General features: G+C 32.7%; 1 protein-coding gene across 4 annotated transcripts in view; it reads left to right on the top strand.

Annotated features, from left to right (window-relative positions):
- The window catches only part of NOVA1 (NOVA alternative splicing regulator 1), a 146997-nt gene that overhangs the window by 95506 nt on the left and 29143 nt on the right, over nt 1–22348 (top strand). For all 4 annotated transcript variants that reach the window (XM_059181814.1, XM_059181813.1, XM_059181815.1 and 1 more), the window contains one exon: nt 14992–15158. In XM_059181814.1, coding sequence (XP_059037797.1) covers nt 14992–15158 — 167 coding nt within the window. The remainder of the gene's footprint in view (nt 1–14991; nt 15159–22348) is intronic.

The following is a 22348-nucleotide window of genomic DNA, read 5'->3' as shown; positions in this document are numbered from 1 at the left end:
GTTTTGGGCTGGGGATATAGCTGAGAACAAAACAGCCAGGATTTCTGTCCTCTTTGACCTTTTGTTCTAATTGGGAGAGGCAACAATGAAGTAAACAAATAATAACAAAAGAAGAATTTCAGAAAGTGATAAGAATCATGGAGAAAGTAAAGAACTTAAAGTGAATGAGAGTGAGCTATTTCCTGGATGTTAAGTGAGAACTCTTTTTTGATGTGGTGTCACTGAACCATGGTCTTAATGTGAGAAAGGGGCCCGCCGTAAGAAAAGACAGAGGAAAAATGCTCTTAAGGTAGAAGTCAGTAGGAAAAAAAGGCCTAAGTGAGAATAAGCCTTGGCATGTTCCAGTGACTAAAAAAGACCCAGCTCCCTGGAGTGAAGAAAAAGAGAGGGAAAGTAATATGAGATGAGGAGTGAAAACTAAGCGGAGGCCAAATCATGATTGGTTTTGAAAGCCAAAGTAAAATTTGGATTTAGCTCCAAGATGAGAATACATTGATTTTAAACTGGTAAATTATATATGATTTGCATATTTAAGAAATTACTTTGAGCAAGGAGTGAAACAGCCTGTCCTGTTTAGAGACAGTGATGGCTTGGACTAGGGAGGTGTCAATAGAGAGTGAATTCATAATATATTTTTATGGTATTTACAACCATGGAACTAAAATAGTTAATGTGGCAAGAGTATAGCAACCAGAAAGCCAAAGGAAGAAAGTGTTTGCATAAGGCAGAAATGGTTAACTGAGGCTACTGTATGGAGAGGAAAATAAAATATCTTAATATTATACCATTTACTATTTGTCTTCATTGCTATAATTTAACAACATCCCTATCATTCTGCCTTGTTGACTGAAAACTTTAGCATCTGATTTACTATCTACCTTCATACCTGTACTCCTGTTCAGTCTTTGTTTCCAAAAACTTTGAGAGAAAATGTAATGGCAAAGACAGCAAAGGAGTGGCAAAGTGGAGCAAGGGAAAGATCTAAATAGTTTGTGGCCCTGACTAACCCGGGATTTGCTCCAGTTGAGAGTGTTCCATGGGACCTAAAGAATTAAAGGAACAGACAAATTTAATCAAGGGGTGAAACTAAAAGGAACATTCATAGAGGTTTGGGATATGGAGCACGTGTTGAAACTGAAGTAACAGAAGGCACATTGAAGAGGTTTAGGGGACAGAGAAAGGTAGGGAATTGGGTCAGATTTAGAGGAGACTATTAGTGTAGACTATTAGCAGATACTTCTGCTGGTAACTTAGATATATAGGAAATGAGGAATGGAAATCTCTACTAGGAAGATGAACAGCTAAAAGTTTAGTCCTGTTTATTATTTTAAAGGTCTTATACCACAGACCATTCTTTTCTGCTCCTTAAAATGATGTATTGTTTTTAATGGGAGAGGAGCAGGAGTAGTGAGATACTGAGGTGTGGTAGCCACTGGACAGGGGAACAGTTGACTCAATCGGAAGGAAACTCAAAGACTGATTTACAGGGAAAGGTTAATGAGTAAAAGCAGGAGACCAGAAACTACATAGAAAGTGAACAGGAAACCTAAGAACTGAATCCCTTCTAAAAGAAAGGAGGCCAGAGGAAAGAAAGCCAGTCATCTGTCCTCACATGGGTCAGAAGCCAGTGGGTAACCAGGAGTCCAAGGATCTGTCTTCAAGTGGATTAGAAGTCAAGAGGACTATCCAAAGAGTCAGGAGGTTTAAGTCTATGGAGACTTTAGTATTCCTATGATAGTGCATGAATATATCTTGACAAGGAATCACTCTTACCTGCAGGTAATATCTAGCCTGAGATTTCTCCTGTTGACAAAACTTATTCATAATCTTTTAGTAATTCAGAGTAAGAGAGACAAAGATAGGAGAAGGGCGTATATGATACAGGAATTGGAATTACAGAAAACTATTCTTATAGAAACACAGTTTTGCCATTTTCTAGGACTTTTTTTTTGAAACTAAGAATATAATGGGCAAGTCAATTAATTTTAGTTCATGATGTCACAGAAACTTATCTGAACAGTAGCTTCCTGTTTTGCATTACAGTCAAACTGGTGTTAGATGTAGTCTCTATTTTCATATCTCAACTTTAGCCCTTTTAACTCTAATATAGTCTGATATTCTTTAGTTTTTAATTCTTTAACACTATGTCAAAGACATGAATTGACAACATACACCATTTTCTTTTTACAACAGAGAATATGAAAGTAATTTTTAACAAATTGAAGAACTTTGAAAAACTTCTGAGCCTCAACTTCAGCCTCCAAATACATTGTGGAGTGCTGCAGCCACTTATTTAAATAAGAGATTTGGCTACTTATTCTCAACATTATGGTCATAGCAAAACTATCACGCACAGTGAGAGCATATAGATTAGCAGGATGTCTTAGTGGAAAGTTTGTATTTTCTTTCTTAATAAATTATTGCCATTTTTTTTCAACATGATAAAAGACATTTATGGAATCCAAAGCTAACATTACATTCAATAGTGAAACTCTGAAAGCTTTAATCCTAAAATCAAGAACAAGACAAGGATACCCGTTTTCAGCACCGTTATTCAACATTGTACTGGTAGTTCTAGCCAGAATGATTGAACAGGGAAAGATTTTAAAAGGCATCCAAATTGGAAAGGAGGAAGTAAAATTATCTCTTTTCACAGATGACATGATCCTATATATATATATATATATATATATATATATATATTGCAAAGAATCTGTAAAAAACTACTAGAACTAATAAATTCAGCAAAGTTATAGGGTGTAAAGATCAGCACACAAAAATCAATGTATTTGTGTACAACAGCAATGAGCAATTCCAAAAGGAAATTAAAAAAGCAATTTCATGTGCTATAGCATCTAAAAGAATAAAATACCTGGAGATAAGTTTCTAAATAAGTGGAAAATCATCCAGTGTTCATTGGTACAAAGACTTAATATTGTTAGGATGCCAATACTACCCAAAGCAATCTACAAATTCAATTAACTCTCTATTAAAATTCCAACAGCCTTTTTTTACACAAATGGAAATCACAGTCTTCAAATTCATATGGAATTTCAAGAGGCCTTGAATATCTAAAACAATCTTGAAAAAGTACGAAGTTGGTAATTCACTCTTCCCAGTTTCAAACACTACTACAAAGCTACAGTAATCAGAACATTGTGATACTTACATAGGGATAGACATAAAGACTAATGGAATAAACCTATATACATGAAGGTATTTGTAAATCATATATATATACACTAAGGCTTAGCATATATAAAGAACTAAAACTCCACAGCAAAAAGACAAAAACCATATTGTGGGAAAAGGGGGTGAATAGGCATATCTCCACAGAGAATATACAAATGGTCAATAAGCAATGACCATTTGTATATTTAGTAATGTTTAGTAGCTACTAAACATTATTAATCATTAGAGGAATGCAAATCAGTTATACAAGTGATGGCTAGTTATTAGAAATAAAGAAAAATATAGATGTTAGTGAGGAGATGGTGCTTATACATTGATGGTAGGATCATCCGCTGCATCATGGTGCATCATCTGTGGAAAACCGTTAAGCTCTTCCTCAAAATTCTACGTATAGAATTGCCATATTGCCCAGCAAATCCACTCCTACTGCAAAGAACTCAAGACATAGACTTGAGGACATAGACTCAAGCAAAGACATAGACTCAAGAAAATACCTGTACATTAATGTTAATTGCAGCACTATTCACAATAGTCAAAAGATGGAAACAACCAAGTGTCCATCAGCAGATGAACAGATGAACAAATATGATATATAGACATAGGGGAAATTATTTAGCCATAGAAAGGAATGAAGTTTTCATATATTCTACAGCGTAACTGAAAAAAATATGTCAAGTGAAATAAGTAAGATAAAGGGCAAATAGTGTATGATTCTACTTATATCAAATATTTAGAATAGCAAATTCATAAAAAACAGATTAGCGGTTACTAAGGAATGTGGGGAAGAAGTGATAGGGATTTATTTCTTAATGGTTACACACTTTCTGTTTGAAATGATTTAAAAAAATAGAAATAGTGGCGATATTTGTACAGCCTTGTGGATCAATCAGTGCCACTGAATTTTATAATTAGAAATGGTTTAAATGGCAGGGGTGCCTGGGTGGCTCAGTGGATTAAGCCGCTGTCTTCGGCTCAGGTCATGATCTTAGTGTCCTGGGATCAGACCCACATCAGGCTCTCTGCTCAGCAGGGAGCCTGCTTCCTCCTCTCTCTCTGCCTGACTCTCTGCCTACTTGTGATCTCTGTCTGTGTCAAATAAATAAATAAAATCTTAAAAAAAGAGAGAGAGAGAGACTGATACTGAAAAAAAAAAAAAAAGAAGTGGTTTAAATGGCAAATTTTGCTATATGTAACTTACCACAATTTAAAATATTTTGCTGTTTTATCTCAACACAAGTTAAACTGCTCAAAATTAATACCTTTTTTTAAAAATCCTCTTTAATGAAGGATTCCATATACTCTTGAAACTTATCATTTTCCCAAACTTTACAAATTTACCTTCCCATATTCCTTCCCCCAGCAAGTTAATGGGTCACAATTCTTCATGCTTCCTCTACATTCATTCGATATAGTGCATGTGAGCAACAGTATGACATTTGTTATCTTTCACTAACTTGAATAACTTACTCCCTCTTAAAACCTATGCAAATGTGGACCTTGACTTTGTATTTGATTTATAAGCTCCTGATAAAGATGGGAATCTTTTTCAGAATAACTCTGTTTTTAAAGAAAATATGGAATAAGGTCACCGATTATACTTTGGTAATGCATAAATCTATATTGCATCTCAAAGTGACAATTTATATGTTAGGAACAGGACTATCGCCAGAGATGTTTATTTTGTTGCCCTCAGCTTGCATCAGCAGCACTTCGATTTTTTAGGATGCTGCATATCCACTGGTATGTTTCTTTCTTTACCTTCAAATGACTTTGATTAGCTATGTATGCTACCACTGGTCATGCCTCTGAGTTTCTAAGCTTAGTTTGATATCACATGTTTGTTCCAGCCTGTTTTTCCAGCTTCCAGGCATGGACTGCAAACTTCTGCAAGTGGATTCCTATTACTACATAAGGAATAGCTAGAAAAATTCTAAGTGCAATTTTTCTGATAGCAAAAATTTATGAATACAAAATAAATGTCAAAAATGGTGACAGTGATTGATAATGGAAGGAAAATCAGGCTGTTTTACGAATACATATAAAAACATAAACTTTTAATAGAACTTAGTCATGGCAGTTTTATATTCCTGTAATCATGATGGAAGTTAAAAGGTAGTAATACTAACCAATCTAGGATTCTAGGTCTGAATTTAAAAGCACAACCTATGCTAAGGATGAATGAACAACTGGTTATCATTTTAACTGTTGCTTTTTGCGTAGCCTCAGAATTTAAAAACAGCAAATGAATTACAGTATTTATGAGAACAATTGCAATTGTTACTTTGGATTTTCAGATATGTCTACTTTTCAAACCTTGGGTTCTTCAGAAGTTAGTGTCTCCTATGCTTCTGATGCCACTTTATGGGAATGTCTGTAAATGACCATGCCATTTGCATGGATGGGACAGAGAATGAGTAAACAAGAAGCTGGAGATGTACTCGAATTCCCATTTATTCTCTTATCTTAAATTATTTGAAGAATGAGTATTTTCAGATTTTTCTTTAACTTATACTTTCATTCTTTGGCTTGACTGAGAATAAATCAGTGTTAAAGCATGCTCTGTAAACAGAATCAAGCCTTCGCTACATTGTAACTAAAGCATGTTATAATGGCCCTTTTCAAACTTTTACAGTTTAGAAGTAGAGACTTGATTGTATGGAGAGTTAATCACCTGAAGGAGAAAAGCAATTATTACTTTGTATCATAAGATGTCAATTCCTATGATTTCCTTTTTTTTTAAAAAAGCCTCTTCCTGAGACAGTATATTTTTTCCTTGAATTGTAGGGTAGGAGGAAGCATTATCAAATGTGCCTAACTATACAATGGTATAAAAGCTACAATTACAAATTGAACTTACTTTTTATAGCAATTTCCCTAGGTGCTTTTGTTGATTTGAAAAGTTGTTTTAAAAATTTTGCTAACGGTCCACACAGTTATTAACCATCTCCTGTGGTTTCTGTTCTCTGAAGAAAGGTCAATCACTTATTTCATTTTATGGAATAAATCTGTGAAGTGTTTCTAATGGTATGACTCAGTGTATGTAAAAAAATTATCAGACTTGGATGAAAATTATTTTTCCATCATCACGCTATAACATATGTGACTTTCTTAAACGGATGTAATTTGGTAGCTGGCCTAACATTACATTTTCAGAAGGTATATGGTATTTGACAAAACCTCTATCTCTCTGCATTTGTTAGTTATATATGTCCTTGGCCCAACTACTTCAAGGTAGTATTATCTGCTCTGGTTATTGTGAATATTAAATGAGATAGTATATATATTAATAATATATTAAATACATGTATTTTTACACATTTTTTTAAAGATTTTACTTATTTATTTGACAGAGAGAAATCACAAGTAGATGGAGAGGCAGGCAGAGAGAGAGAGAGGGAAGCAGGCTCCCTGCTGAGCAGAGAGCCCGATGCGGGACTCGATCCCAGGACACTGAGATCATGACCTGAGCCGAAGGCAGCGGCTTAACCCACTGAGCCAACCAGGCGCCCTTTACACATATTTTAATAAAAGTCATAAGATGGTTTGTAAATTTAACTAAGTATAATCAACATTTAAAGCACTCATCTTACAATAATAATCTGAGATACATATTGTAAAATTACTTAAAATTTTAAGTTAGTTCTTCCCAGTGAGTATAGGGACATGGAAAAGAAAGCAAATTAAAGGAAAAGATGTATGGTTGTGAACTTCAGAGAAGACCTTTGAATGGCTTCATTTCTTGAAATTGCTAAAGTATATATTTTCCCCTGAAAGAATGTAATACTACATTTCTATACCTACCAGACCTTTAAATATCCTTAAGTGGGGCTTTTGCTGGTGTAATTACCTTAAATACCCTTAAATGGGACTTTTCCTGATGTAATTACAGTAATAAATATGGAATGCATATAAGTCAACTATTTATAAAGGCATTAATAGGAATAGATGTTGCTTATATATAGGTCATTATAGAAGATACATATTAGAGACATGGCAACATTATCTGTTGAAAGGTATAATATTAAAAGCATGTATTTTCAAGTATTAAAATCTTTCAACAGTTTTAATCTGTTAAATTTATCATTACTATTACTGTTATTTGCAACTTTTAAAATAATTTACATTTTGTTCTGTCTAACCTGAAATTTGTATAACATGTTAGTACAAGTGATGGGTAATCTGTAGTATATTATTAAATTTAAACTGAAGGAAAGCTAACAAGCTACTGCTTCTGCTTTTTTTTTAACCACAAAAACATGCGAGTAATTAAATTACCATGATTATAGATTGAAAATAGTGAAATACTCCTTGAAGTGGCTTTATCCATTTAAAAAAAAAATGATACACTCTGTTTCAGTTTTATTGAAGTGTAGTTCACATAATATGTTATATTAGTTTCAGGTGTAAACATAGTGATTCAGCAATTCTGTTCAATACCCAGTGCTCATCACAATAAGTGTAGTCACCCTCTGTCACCATACAGTGTTATTATGGTAGTATTGACCATGTTCCCTATGCTGTACATTTCATCTCTGTGATTTATTTATTTTATAACATCTAATCCCCCCATTTCACCCATCCCCCATCCATTTCCCCTCAGGCAACCATCAGTTTGTTTTCTGTATTTATGATTCTATTTATGCTTTTTAAAAAATTTTTTTATTGTTTAAGAATAAATTCACTTGGGCGCCTGGGTGGCTCAGTGGGTTAAAGCCTCTGCCTTCAGCTCAGGTTATGATCCCAGGGTCCTGGGATCGAGTCCCACATCAGGCTCTCTGCTCCGCGGGGAGCCTGCTTTCTCTTCTCTCTCTGCCTGCCTCTCTGCCTACTTGTGATGTCTGTATGTCAAATAAATAAATAAAATCTTTAAAAAAAAAAGAATAAATTGACTTACATAAATCATGGGATTACCATTTTATTACTGCCCAGAACTATATAGTTGAGTCCAAGTTATTATGCAAGTGTTAAATATATTTGAATTATATAATAAATCAGGAGATATTTCTTAAAATGGTAAAAACTAAATGTTATATTGAAAAATTGAAATTTTATTCAGAATATATGCTGCTCAGAATAAGTAATTTCTCAGTCCTGTAAGAAGCCCTTATCTTACTGTAAAAATTATCAAAACATGTCATGCTTTATTCTAAATATGTTTTTGCCTATTGCAAAGTTAATTGGCACTTCCACTTTCTCAGTCCTTTTCAAGGCCAAAATCATTGTCAGTAGGTTATCCTAGAATTATTAATATTCTACTAGATTTTTATATTGGTTTTTCATTTTGAGATGTTTCACTGTCATTCATCCAACCAGATCGCTTACTTTAGAGTGATACTGGTATTTCCTAAAGAATTATATATTTGCATTCTTGTCATAAAATACTAGGATATATCTCAGTAATAGTATAAACCAATTCATTTTCTTTCTTTTTTTAAAAGATTTTATTTATTTATTTGACAGAGAGAAATCACAAGTAGATGGAGAGGCAGGCAGAGAGAGAGAGGGAGGGAAGCAGGCTCCCTGCTGAGCAGAGAGCCCGGTGCAGGACTCGATCCCAGGACCCTGAGATCATGACCTGAGCCGAAGGCAGCGGCTTAACCCACTGAGCCACCCAGGCACCCAAACCAATTCATTTTCTTAACAAACAAAATGTTCACTAATTTTCATTACAGTTGGCAATCAGAAATATGTGGGTCAAATCATTAGTATATGCCCATTATTCTAGACTAGATTCATTCTAATGGACATGAAAATTTATAACTTACTATACTTTTTGAAATCATTTCCCCAAATATATCTGTTTTATACACATTAACTGATCTTAGAAACCCAAAGAAGGTAACTGGTTTGTTAGACATTTTATGAATAAATAGTTCTTAAAACCAATCACATATGTTTTCAATATACAGATAAGAACATTTAGAGTCACTTTTTCATTTACTCAAAAAATAATTCTTTTTTCTTTTTAATTTTTTTCTCAGTGTTCCAAAATTCATTGTTTATGCACCACACCCAGTGCTCCATGCAATACATGCCCTCCATAATACTCACCACCAGGGTCACACCACCATCTACCCTCCTCCCCTCCAAAACCCTCAGTTTGTTTCTCAGAGTCCACAGTCTCTCGTGATTTGTCTCCCCCTCCAACTCCCCCAGCTCACTTCTCTTCTCCATCTCCCAATGTCTTCCATGTTATCCCTTATGCTCCACAAGTAAGTGAAACTATGTGATAATTGACTCTCTCTGCTTGACCTATTTCACTCAGCATAATCTCCTCCAGTCCCATCCATGTTGATACAAAAGTTCGACATTCATCCTTTCTGATGGAGACATAATACTCCATTGTATATATGGACCATATCTTCCTTATCCATTTGTCCACTGACGGTTGTCTTGGTTCTTTCCACAGTTTGGTGACTGTGGCCATTGCTGCTATGACCATTGGGGTACAGATGGTTCTTCTTTTCACTACATCTATATCTTTGTGGTAAATACCCACTAGTGCAATTGTAGGGTCATAGGAAAGCTCTATGTTTAATTTCTTAAGGAAATCTCCACATTGTTTTCCAAAGTGACTGTACCAACTTGCATTCCCACCAACAGTGTAAGCATCCACAGTATACCAGGCACTATTCTAGATACTTGAGGATGTAGTAGTGAGCATTACAGACAAGGTCCTTTTATATTTTACTTTAATTTTTATCTTTGCTCATACTGTTATTGTTCCCCAATTTTCTCCATAGCATGAATTCATTTCATATTCTCTCTATATATTTTATATGTTTTATTTATTTGTATTTGTTTTATGTATAGTGTCTATATGAACTAGAATATGAACTACAGAAGGATTTGTCTGGTCACTCGACTTCTAGTGTAGTACCTAAAATTTAGTAGGTACTTAATAGATTTTTGTCAAATGAATGAATTGAATAAAATGAGGACAAGGAGTGTGTGATATCCTGAAAGCTAAGCAGAATGTTTCTAGAACCAAATGGTCAACTCTGTCAAATGCTGCTGATGGGTTGAATTACATAAAGACATGAAGACTGGATTTACCCAGGTATAGCTATGACGAATGATTTGTATGGGGTGAGGGACAAAAACCATGTTAGAGTACATTCAAGAAAAATGGAAATGGTGAAGAAGCAAAAAGAGAGTATTTTTTAATATATCTATATCTATAGATAGATGATAGATAGATAGATGGAAAGATATCATTCAAGGAATTTTGAGGGATAATGAAATTAAGCTGTAACTGGAGAGATGAGTATGAGGCCAAAAAAGCCTTTGAAATGTTTTTCTTATATTTTGAAAATTCCAAATCTACAATAAAAGAGTATACAGTGAACCCCCTTATGCCCTTCACATATACCAGCAATATCACGATTTTTGTTGACTTATTTTTTTTTTAATTTATTTGACAGAGAGAAATCACAAGTAGATGGAGAGGCAGGCAGAGAGAGAGAGGGAAGCAGGCTCCCTGCCGAGCAGAGAGCCCGATGCGGGACTCGATCCCAGGACCCTGAGATCATGACCTGAGCCGAAGGCAGTGGCTTAACCCACTGAGCCACCCAGGCGCCCCATTTGTTGACTTATTTTATTTACTCATTTTTGTTGTTGCTGCAGAAATATTTTGAAGTGAATTCCAGTCATTTTAGCTGTATGTACTCCAGTATGCATCTAAAAAAAAAAGAAAGAAAGAAAAAAAATAGCAGGTTTTTACACAACCTGATGCCATAATCACTCCTAAAAGTAACAGCAATTCCTTGATGCTATCTAATACCTAGTTCTTATCATATTGCCACAATTGTTTAAAATAAAAGTTTTTTATTCTAAGTCCAGTCAAATTCTAATTTACATTTGATCATTATATCTCTAAATTTTCTTCTAGTCTAGAGTACCATCCCTCTTTTATTGATGAAGCAAGATCAATTGATCGGTAGACTGTCTTACATTCTTGATTTGTATCTTGGCTTCTTCATTGTGTCATTTTATTTATTTTTCTGTTTGCAATATTATTGTAAACTGTAATGTAGTGTAAATGTTTGATTAGACTTTTTCATCTACTTTGGGAGACATACTTCATAATCGGTGCCCTGTGTGTCATATTTCATCACATCAAGAGACACATTGTTCACTCTCATTCTTTCTTAAGGTAATGGTGATCAATGAAATCAATTGGTGAATGCCTTATGTTTCCATTCATAATTACCCATTAACTTTTCATCTTATGATTTGATGATCTTGGCCTAATTCAGTTATTTCACTTACTTTACTAGAGGGTAATTTCTTAATTCTGTCATAAAGGAGGGGTCTTTAAAAATTGAATAAATTGCATTTTTGCTGATGGAAATGATCTAATAGAGAAGGAAAAATCACAATGTTAGGAAGAACGTCAATACATGAAAAAATGGCAAAGTTGGTAGGTAAGAAAGAATAGAGTCCACTGCATAAATGATTAGGAAATACCTCAGGTAGGAGCAGGAACAGTCTAAGTAACTTGCAAGGTTACAGTAGCACAAAGTAAGTATATTTTATTAAATTTCTATCAGAATTTTTCTATAGAATTGTTTTGATAATTGTACCTAATTTTAGAAGCATGCATTTTCAGTTTATAATATTGTATGTGAAATTAAAACTGAAACCATTTTAAATTTCACTGCCTATATTTGACATTGACCCTATTTGTTAGAGTTTTTCTAATTTCTTCCTCAAAAGTGATTTTTAAATTAATGTGTCTTATACATCTATATCCTTACATCATAAAAAATGGGGACATATACTTTTATGTAATTGTTTTTCAGCTTTTGTTGCTAGTCTGTTGCGAAGAGAAATAAATGCTACTGCTAAACAAATAAAATGATAAATAACTGGCAGTTTAGTTTAGCCACTAATGGAGCCTAAAAGTCTTTAAAATGACAAAAACAGCAACTTTTATGATTTATAGATGCATTTTCATTACACAGTTTGGTCATATACTTGACAGTTTTCTCTCTTGGTGACTTTCTACTAAAAATTATAGTTTTGTGTCATCAGAGTGAAAAGGCCATTAGAGTTCAATAGAAGAATTTGACAGCATCTCTTCTGAAGCTTACAACAATTCCCATTGGTGGATGTACAATCTCCTTTTCCCTATTTTTTAAAATAGTAGTAGTTCTAATGATAGTGATATAATTTATTCTCGAAGATACCTACTACAAATTTGAACCTATGAACTATCTCCAAATTGTCTCTCATATGCTATATGAAATTCAGTTTTAGACAATCATATTTCTTTCTTTTTTTTTTTTTAAAGATTTTATTATTTATTTAATTGAAAGAGAGAAATCACAAGTAGATGGAGAGGCAGGCAGAGAGAGAGAGAGGGAAGCAGGCTCCCTGCCGAGCAGAGAGCCCGATGCGGGACCCGATCCCAGGATCCTGAGATCATGACCTGAGCCGAAGGCAGCGGCTTAAACCACTGAGCCACCCAGGCGCCCCTAGACAATCATATTTCTTTATGGCTCAGTGATTTCCATTTACTACCTGTTGGTCTCTACACTCTGAAGAGTATTGTCACTCTTTGGGGGTTACTGTATTGTCTGCCATGATATGTACTCTACTATAAATTAGAATTTTAAAAACAACTTGAATTATATAATCTCTTCAGTTACACAGTGCCATGTTATTGCTTTTTCAGAATCCCTGAAGCTGATTTCCTTTCCTGTTTTGGCATCCCCAAAAGAGCACTCTATATTTGTTTTGGAGACAGGAATGTAATATGATGTTTTATTTTGTCTCCTAACTTAGATAGAACATATTGCATGAGCTACATTGACCAATTATTATTATACTTTCTAATCATTTATTGGACAGTTAATACAACCTTGTAAAGATTTCCCTAGATTATCCCTATAAACTAGATCATTTTACCCAAGAACCACAGAGATAGAGCTAAATAGATAAGGATGAAGAAAAGCTGATTGGGAGAAACAGGAAATATTAAGCCCTCAAACTCACCTGATATTTTTCAGATTCTCTTCATCTTTACAAATGACATACTTGCTCTCTACTGAAATATATTGTACAACTTAAGAAACTAAGTTTTTCATTGACTTGAATCTTTGTTTAAAACATGAAGGTTGAATTTAGATGTATCCATATAATATTTATTACTCTTTAAAATTTTGTCCTTTTTGTAGAAGTAAGTATGAGAATATTTTATTGTTCTTCTAAAAATTCTAAACTACTAGAAAAAATGGTTCATTGAGGTAGTTAATCCTTAAGGCAATATAAACCCCTTATGGTTATTTTAATGTTGGTAGCTTTGCAAATTTGTCCTTCCAAATGTATTTGGAAAATGTTTTATAGAGTGGCTTAGAATTTTTAAACTGTATTACCAAAAAGAAATGTGTTAAGTACTTAGGATTTTTCATATTAATTGAGAAGCAATATTTTATAAATTTAGAAATAATCAATCTTTTGATTTTTTTGATAACTGTTTGGTAAAGAAATACTTCTAAGAAGTGAGTTTATATGTTGTGTTGAGGTGTTGAGTTTAATACCAACCTGCTGTAATGAGGCTCAGGATAGTCTGAAAACTCATCTTTTTTTGCCTTAAACGTATAAAATGTGTACGTATAAAATGAGTTATAGGACCATTGTATTAGATTCAACCAATTTCATTTTAGTCTTGTCTCGCCTATTTCTACATGTTATTTACTAGATGTGAAATGAACACTGTTAATTAATCTTTATCAATTATCCATAAATTTCAAATTTCATAGGCTATTTTTTAAGATTTTATTTATTTATTTGTTTATTTTATTTATTTATTTGTTGGGAGAGGGATAAGCTGGCTCCACGCTGATAATAGAGCCTGACATGGGATTTGATCTCATTACCCTGATGACCTGAGCCAAAATCAAATCAGATACTTGACTGACTGAGCTACCCAGGCACTCCATAAACTATTTTAAAATTTTGTTCTTAACTTTGATATTCTGTCTTACTATTAAAAACAAAATAAAGGTAGTGTTGACTCATTTATCTAATAAATATTTATTGTGCACCTGTTGTGTACCAGGGACTGTTAAAGACTTTGGGAAACTATGGCAGAAAACAAAACAAGTTAATCTACTATCCTCTGAGAGTTTGCATTCTAGTAAAAAAGTTAAAAATAAACAAATATACAATATCAGGTAGGGTTGTTGCTATGATTAAGAGCATGGTACATGACTAGAGGATGGTAAAAATGAAGAAATTTACCTGCTATGTAAACTTTCCAAGACTTCCTCTACCCACCAATTTAAATGCTCTTTTCACTCAAGATCATCCATATGTGCCATCCATGTAGGTAGGTACAGTCATTATTTCTAATATCATGCGATTAAATAATTTCTGGCCTGATGTTAGTTTAGTTTTTCAACCTTAAGACCCCCTCTCTGAAAGCTGGGTCCATTGATCTCCATCTATGTTTTATCAGTTTTTAATCCTAAGTCTTTTTGTAAGTGCTTAGCAAATACTTTCTTTGTCAATGAATGAACGATATGCTCAGAATGTCTTAAGGTCTCTGGCTGTACTGGAAACCCAAGGCCATTTTTGACACTTAGAAAAGACTGAGTTTAAAAAAAAAAAATGGTAGAAAGTAACATTTATGTATGTATTCATTTTGTTTGGCTCAAGTGAACATTTTAGTTTATTAAGAGTTCTACATTTTACATTATTTTATTAGCCTAACTTTATCATCCTTTTTCATAGATTTTTGGAAAAAAAAAAAAAAGAAGGAAAGTTTTCTGAAAATTAATCTTTTATCCACAGGTACTACTGAAAGAGTATGCTTGATCCAGGGAACAGTTGAAGCACTGAATGCAGTTCATGGATTCATTGCAGAAAAAATTCGAGAAATGCCCCAAAATGTGGCCAAGACAGAACCAGTCAGTATTCTACAACCCCAAACCACCGTTAATCCAGATCGCATCAAACAAGTGAGTGTTTAGTTGGGAAATCAAAGAGAAATATCCACAGCATAGCTTGAATTCCTTATAAAAGAAGCTTTAACATCTTAGCATATAAAGTTTTTCTTTTCCTAGGCATACTTAATATATAACAAAGTTGTCATTTTATTTACTTAAAGACAATCAGAGTCTCTTCCTTAGATTTATCAGTTGATTTATTGATTGATTGAATATCTCTTTTTTTTAGTGTTACACTAAGGAGCAATTATGTGGCTCATTTCTTTTGTCATTGCCTTTTAAAGAATTTATAGGCACAAATTTGATTAATTTATAGGAATTTAATCTATTTATATTACATTCAATTTTTAAATAAAGTATACAAATTGAAATGAAACTATATCCTCAAATTTCAAGTACCATATTTTAATAATATTTGTAGTCTTTAGTATAGTTATTAGCCATATAAACTCCTGTTTTGTTAATTTGTTATATTCAACATTTTTTATATAAAATATGTATAAGTAAATTTTTGTACCTAGCAAATAGTCCTTTGTTACAAAACAGCTATTATGTTCTGTATAACATATAGTACTTACATATATATATGTCGTGAAGGGCCAGTGTTCATTTTTAATGTGTGAGATTTTCTGTAACAAAAATTTTACTTGATAAAAGAAAATGTGAGTTTTTAAGATTGATTAATGACTGACATGAGAAAAACAACATTCTTTAATGTTAAATTAGGTGAATTCTTCCCCATAAACTCTTTAGATTCTCAAATTTTTTGATACCTCATGAATGTGATTATTGTTTCTGCATTTGCCTTTTTATGCCTTCAAAAGAAATGTATTATTCTTCATTAATTCACAGAATACTTAATTTACAGAATTTTATGTTCATTGTAATAAATTTGAAATGTAGCTCAAAATCTTATTAATTTCATGTTTCTGAATTGAGAAAAAATTTTAAACTAAACAATATATTATAATTTTACCAATATATAGATAAAAATAAGCCTAATTAATCATATACAAACATAAGAATTAATAATTAGGTAATATATTTCCAAATTATAGGTTAACAGTCAATTTTCTTTTAATTACCATTGAAATTTCTATTAATTACCATTAAAAAATTTCCCATGTTTTATCAGACAGCTGTTATCCCATATAAGATTGTTCATTTTATACTCCTTGTCACTGTCAAGATGGTTCAATTTGTGTACCCTTCACAATTTTTCAAGGACATATCTTTTAATTTTTGCATGACAGAATGTAAATAATTTAGAGGTCTAAACATCAGTAGATTTTTTTAATTCTTCACAGCCATTTATAGTTTTGAAATGTTTAGTTTAGCTATGCTAACTGAATACAAGGAATATTTTTAAAACTGACCCCAGAACTCTCTGGAGGTGGTCAGATTCTAAAACTATGAGTTTAGTTAAAGACCTCTGTGTTAAAATCACCTGGGGCTGAGATTTTACAGAATTGGCACTAAAGTGTAGGATTTATTGACTTTCTACCTTACTCCAACCTATTACTTCTCTCTTTTCTTTTCTAACTTCTGTGAGAAAACTTCAAGCATTTAGAGATAAGAGCGAACATCTTGATTTTTTTTAAAAGTAAAATATACAGTGTAGTTTGAGTAGTATAATATCACTGGTGGTATATTTAGGACAATGATATGAATTATTATTTATTATTTTTATTATAATAGGTAGCACCATCATATAATGGAATATGAATAATTGTTATAATTCTGATTTTCTCTATGCAATATGAAATTTGAGGGCTACTTTATATCTAGTACCAATATAGATTGATGAAAACAAGAATTTGAAAAATGTTTGGTTTATTTTTACTTGCCTTATTCAGATAATGTTATTTAAATTTAAAATAAGTGTTAAAAAATAATAGTGATTGATTGACTTTTGTGTATTTTCATTCATTTGTAAGCCTTGTAGATATTGATGGAATTAAAATTATTGTTGGTTTTAATATTTTCATGTAATAATAATGTATGCAATTAGAGTATCATTTAAAATCATCAAACAAGTACACTAAATCTAGTAGGACAATATATTTAACCCTTAAACCCTTTATTAATAAATGTAAAAATTGAAAAATTTACTCAAAAAATCTGGAAAAAAGATCAAAAATATTTCCAAGATATTATAGATCAACAGTTTTATATGTTCTAAGTTTTCTATTTTAACAATATAAGATTTTTTTGTTGGGTTATTCTCCAAATAGTAAGTCAAGCATATAAATTTAAATGACCACAAATTTATTTCTGAAAACGCTGGTTGTCCATTATCAAATAATACGTCCAAACTTAAATTCTCTAGAATATATAAAAACATTTCATATGATATTTATATATGGTGTAAGCTATACTGCATAGAATCATAGTAAGATTTCTCTTAAATGATGGTCTTTCCTTTAACTTTCCTTTATCTCTACTTTGGGCTTTATTTAGTACTGAAGTTAATTTTAAAAACAATTTCTTTAAAGCATCTTCTTAGAATTTTATTTTAGTTAAATTGTACAAAGAATAAAATTAGAATTTCAAAAAATGAGAGTGCTAGAAAATATAACTTCTGCATAGAAATGAATTCATGTTGAATATGAAATTACAGATTTTCTTAATGTTTATTACTATATATGTCTGTTGTGTTTTAAGATTGATAATTTTAAGGTCTTGCTTCTTAAAAACATACAAGTTATGTGTAACTTGGACTTAAAATAGGAACTAAAAGTTAGTTCTAGACAAATAAAAGTTGCTTTAAAAGTTATAATTTCAAATCATATATTATGGACTTTTAACAGAATATTATATTCTGAATTATGTAATCTAGTTACCATTGGTAACTGAATAAATTGCATGAACCAGAACGTTCTGCCCAAATGAAACCTACCCTTATTGACTGAATGAGTGCTCAAATATAGTTTCTTAAGAAAATAATGCAAACTGGTCTTGCAGGTCTTTCATATAATGGAATGATAAAATGTAGCATGACACCCTTATAACCAACCTTAGATGTTAGATGTTGTTCCCTCTCAAATTTGTTTTGTTATTTTTTTATTTCAAAAACATTTATTTGCTAATAGAGGGATTCTAATACTTTATATATTCAAATGATAATAGTAATAATAATTAACAGATATTGAATAATCAAAATATTGTGGTCTCTGTTCTATAACTCTAATTAGGATTATTAAGGTTGCTTTTGTTATGATGATGATGAGGAGGAGGAAATACCTAATACCATTGTGCTTATTTTACAAGTCAGTATGCTTAGAAATTGATATGCAACAAAAGCCAGTAAACCAAAGTTAAACATATTAATTACAACATAGGACATACGATTTCTTATTTTCAGGACATACAAATAGCAGAGACATTCAGTGATCTTCAAATGATTTAAACCCTGTTTGTAAGAGTTCTGAACTCATTCCTGGAGCATGTCTTCAGCCCAGATTTTTTAGTACACACATCCATTTCCACCTTTTTATATTTTGACCATGATACTTTTGTCCCTGCCTGGGATTACTGAAACTATTCTTCTTTTAAGTCCCTCAAACCCTCCTCTAAATATGGTTGTCTGTACATAATGAGTCAATATAATAAACTCTAAAACAAGGTAGAAACCATAAATCAGTGATATAGTTAGCATCTGTTAACTTCTTTTGTCTGTTACAGATTTTCAGCAGTGTTTTTCCCCTTTTGGCTCAAATGTATTTTTAAGAAAAGACACAATGTATTTTTAAGAAAAGAGCAAAGCAGTTATAGGCATTTAGAGCATTCTCTTATATTTAAAAAAGTCAAATGAAAATATCAGAAATGTTAACTTAGTCAAAGAATTTTGCTTCTGTCATAAAAAATTGGCAAAAATAGCACATAATGTGTTCATTATTCATCCATTCTGTCATGAATTTATTAAATTCCTTCTTGCTGAATTGTAAGATATATTAAATTGTAGCCCTTGCTCTCTAAAACTACTTTGGGAGAGATCATAAATGATTAAAATAATTTATAAAAATGTCAAACTGTATTATATACCAAAACTACAATATGAACAGTGTACTATAAAAGTTCAGAAGCATGTGAAAGCAATGTAGGCTGGAGTGACATTTGGTCTTATAAAATAGGTGAAGATTTGAACTGGGCCTTGAAGATGATATAGGAATTTCCTAAGTAGAGGAGAAGAAAGCAAAAAGCTTATTATAGGCATGTGAAACAATATGGATTTGAGGAGAAAGATACAATGGTTGAATAGTAAGGAGACTGTCATGACAGAAATGAAACATGTGGGTTGGAATTTAGAGGAAACTAATGTTAGAAAGGTAGGTGGGACCAGATAGTAGAGAGCCTTGGTGTCTGGCCAAGGGGCATTCTACAGACTATGGATACTTCCTAATATTTCCCAAAAGAGCTCTTTTAATTTCTCTGGAAAGTTAGAACCAAAGGAGGCACCTCTGCATTTTGTTCCCTTCTGTGCTAAAAATCCAGACTGACCCTTAGGGTTCCTGTGAGTTCAACTGTTGCTGGAGAAGAGAACTATGACAATTAAGTGAGTGATCTACTATGCAGATCTTTAGGTTTGAAGGTTTGTAAGATAATATTTTCTAAACTTCTTTCATGTAACACTCACAAGTCTAAGGAATGTTAAGCCTTGTCAGGCTAAATAAATAAATAAAGGTTTGGTAGTCAAGAATGAAGGATGAGTAATGGAATAGTGCTATCTATGATGTTATTCTTTTTCTGTGCCAGCCATTGTGCTATGCACTTGACATGTATTATCACATTTTTTTCCATCTTCATAAAAACCTATGAAGCAGGGAAAGAGTAAAGAATCCATGTTATACTTATGGAAGCTGATGTTCAAAGGAATTGAGTAGCTTACCCAAGGAAATTTAACTGGTAATTGATCTTAAGACTGAGCTCTAAGGCCTCCAATTCTGAGCAATGCTGATAAAATCAAATCCAAAAGATTTCTCTCTGGGGACTTTTCAATATCTGGAATAAGCTTTTCCGAGAAGGGAACCTCATTTAAAATAGAATGTCTTGGGTCAGGGTAAAGTTAAGAGACTAGGCAATATTTTAAGCAGATGACAAACACCTAATCTCTTTTGGTACTGAAGTTGAGACGACTACCTGAAGCTGAAAGATATTTCGAAGTAAAATCTGTAAGGCCTTGAGACTGATTTGTTGTAGTTCCAAAATGGTGAGAAAAGAATGATAAATGATTATATATATGTATATAGGATTTGATCCAAGCAGAATGGTGAAGCCTAGAAAGCAGTAAGTGAATTTCAGTTAGGCGTTTGTTTGAGATAGTATTTTTATGTGTTGCCGACAGATTGAGTAAGTTGGAAGTAGCATGCTTTTCTCTTGAAGTAGTCTTTTATAGAAGTACAGGTACGAATATAAAACTGAAAATGTAGATCCTTAATTACATTTGAGGAGGTAATTCACTTACCATCTTCATAGTAGGAGAGGGGGTAAAAAGAAGCAAAGAATGAGATAAAGAAGGAGTTACCAGAAAAAGTAAGTCAGAAACATTATAGTATAGTAATTCAGTGCGTGGGATCTGGAGCAGGACTGCTCAGGTTCAATTCCTGGCTTTTTAATTTACCAGCCATGTAACTTTGAGTGAGTTGTTTTGCTTCTCTGTACCTCAACTTCTTTACCTATAACATGGGACTAGTAATAATAATCTATTTCATAGGGATATTGTGTTAACTGAGTAGAACTATACCTGGTTCTTAGTAAGTGCTCTTTATTAATCATAAAGATAAAAGGGAAATCAGTAATACTCTCTGTGATAAAATAAGGAGAGAAAGTTTAAGGAAAGATGCTAAAAAGTTTCAAATACCTAGAAAAAAAGAAAAGAATAATTTTTTTTAAAGATTTTATTTATTTATTTGACAGAGATCACAAGTAGGCAGAGAGGCAGGCAGAGAGAGAGAGAGGGAAGCAGGCTCCCTGCTGAGCAGAGAGCCCGATTCGGGACTCGATCCCAGGACCCCGAGATCATGACCTGAGCCGAAGGCAGTGGCTTAACCCACTGAGCCACCCAGGCGCCCCGAAAAGAATAATTTTTTTAAGTAGGAAATTATTGGAGAATTAAAGGCCACTGTTAATCATATGGTGAGAGCTAAATCATTATTTCGTACTAATATTATTTCCTAAAAGTGACCAGTTCCGTTAGGTAAAGAAAGAAAATGGTATGAAGGGTAAAAATGCTGATTTGGGATTTTGGATATACAAAGGAGTAAAATACAAGTTAGATAAGGGAGGCTCCCATAACCCCTGCTACTCAAGAGGGAATGGCTTGTGTTAAAGAATAAAAAGGAGCTTGAAAAGGTAGAGAAATTAGAAATGAGATTACTATGAGGGAAGAAGATGTCTCAGGAGTAGTAGAAAGTTAATATTTAAGGTGTTAAGGTCCTACTCTATGGAGGGTGGGAGGTCTAAGTATACAATTTTGTCTTAATGAAAAGAAAAGGAAGATGGAGGGAAAAAAGTGTTTTGGAAAATGGAAAAAGTTCAAATGTCAATTGCAGTGAGTAAGGAAGTTCGTTCTGAAAAATCATGATTTCTTTCAGGTAATAAAGATTATCAGTTGAAAGGTAAATAAAATACATGGGAATAGACAGTTGATGAAAAGAATAAAGGTACAAAATAGCAATTATGAGGAAAATAAGCTATAGAATACAAATAAATTCTGAAAAACCTGGGTAGATTGGACAACATGAGTTTCTATTAGTGAGGAGGGGTTTCAGATAGTTCAGACATTGGAAGAAGACGAGGATACTTGTCACAATGAAAAACCTAAGATGACAGTTACATATTAACATATTTTATCCTTTTTTTAAAATAAAGCACTATACTGATTTATTTAACAGAACTCAAAACACAGATTTGGGAAGGTGTTTACTTCACTAATATTACTCAGCTAGTAATAGATTTTGGAATTACAATTGAGAGTTGTTTATTGCTGGTCTCACTATACCTATAAATATCAGAGGTTCTTGACAGTTTGTTACTGTAGATTTGCTTGGAGGTAAGCTGCATATATTATAGAGTTTATTTATAGCAATATTTTCTGGTCCAGCAAAACTGTCACTTGTTAACAAGAGTGCATTTTACAATTTGTAATTACTTTCTAGTTCTTATTCCCAGAAGCCTAGTTATATCCACTTTTAACTAAATGT

This window comes from Mustela lutreola, chromosome 7 (genome assembly GCF_030435805.1).
Source record: "Mustela lutreola isolate mMusLut2 chromosome 7, mMusLut2.pri, whole genome shotgun sequence".
NCBI lineage: Eukaryota > Metazoa > Chordata > Mammalia > Carnivora > Mustelidae > Mustela > Mustela lutreola.
Note: the sequence above shows the minus strand (reverse complement) of the source record. Positions and strands in the feature narration are given on the sequence as shown.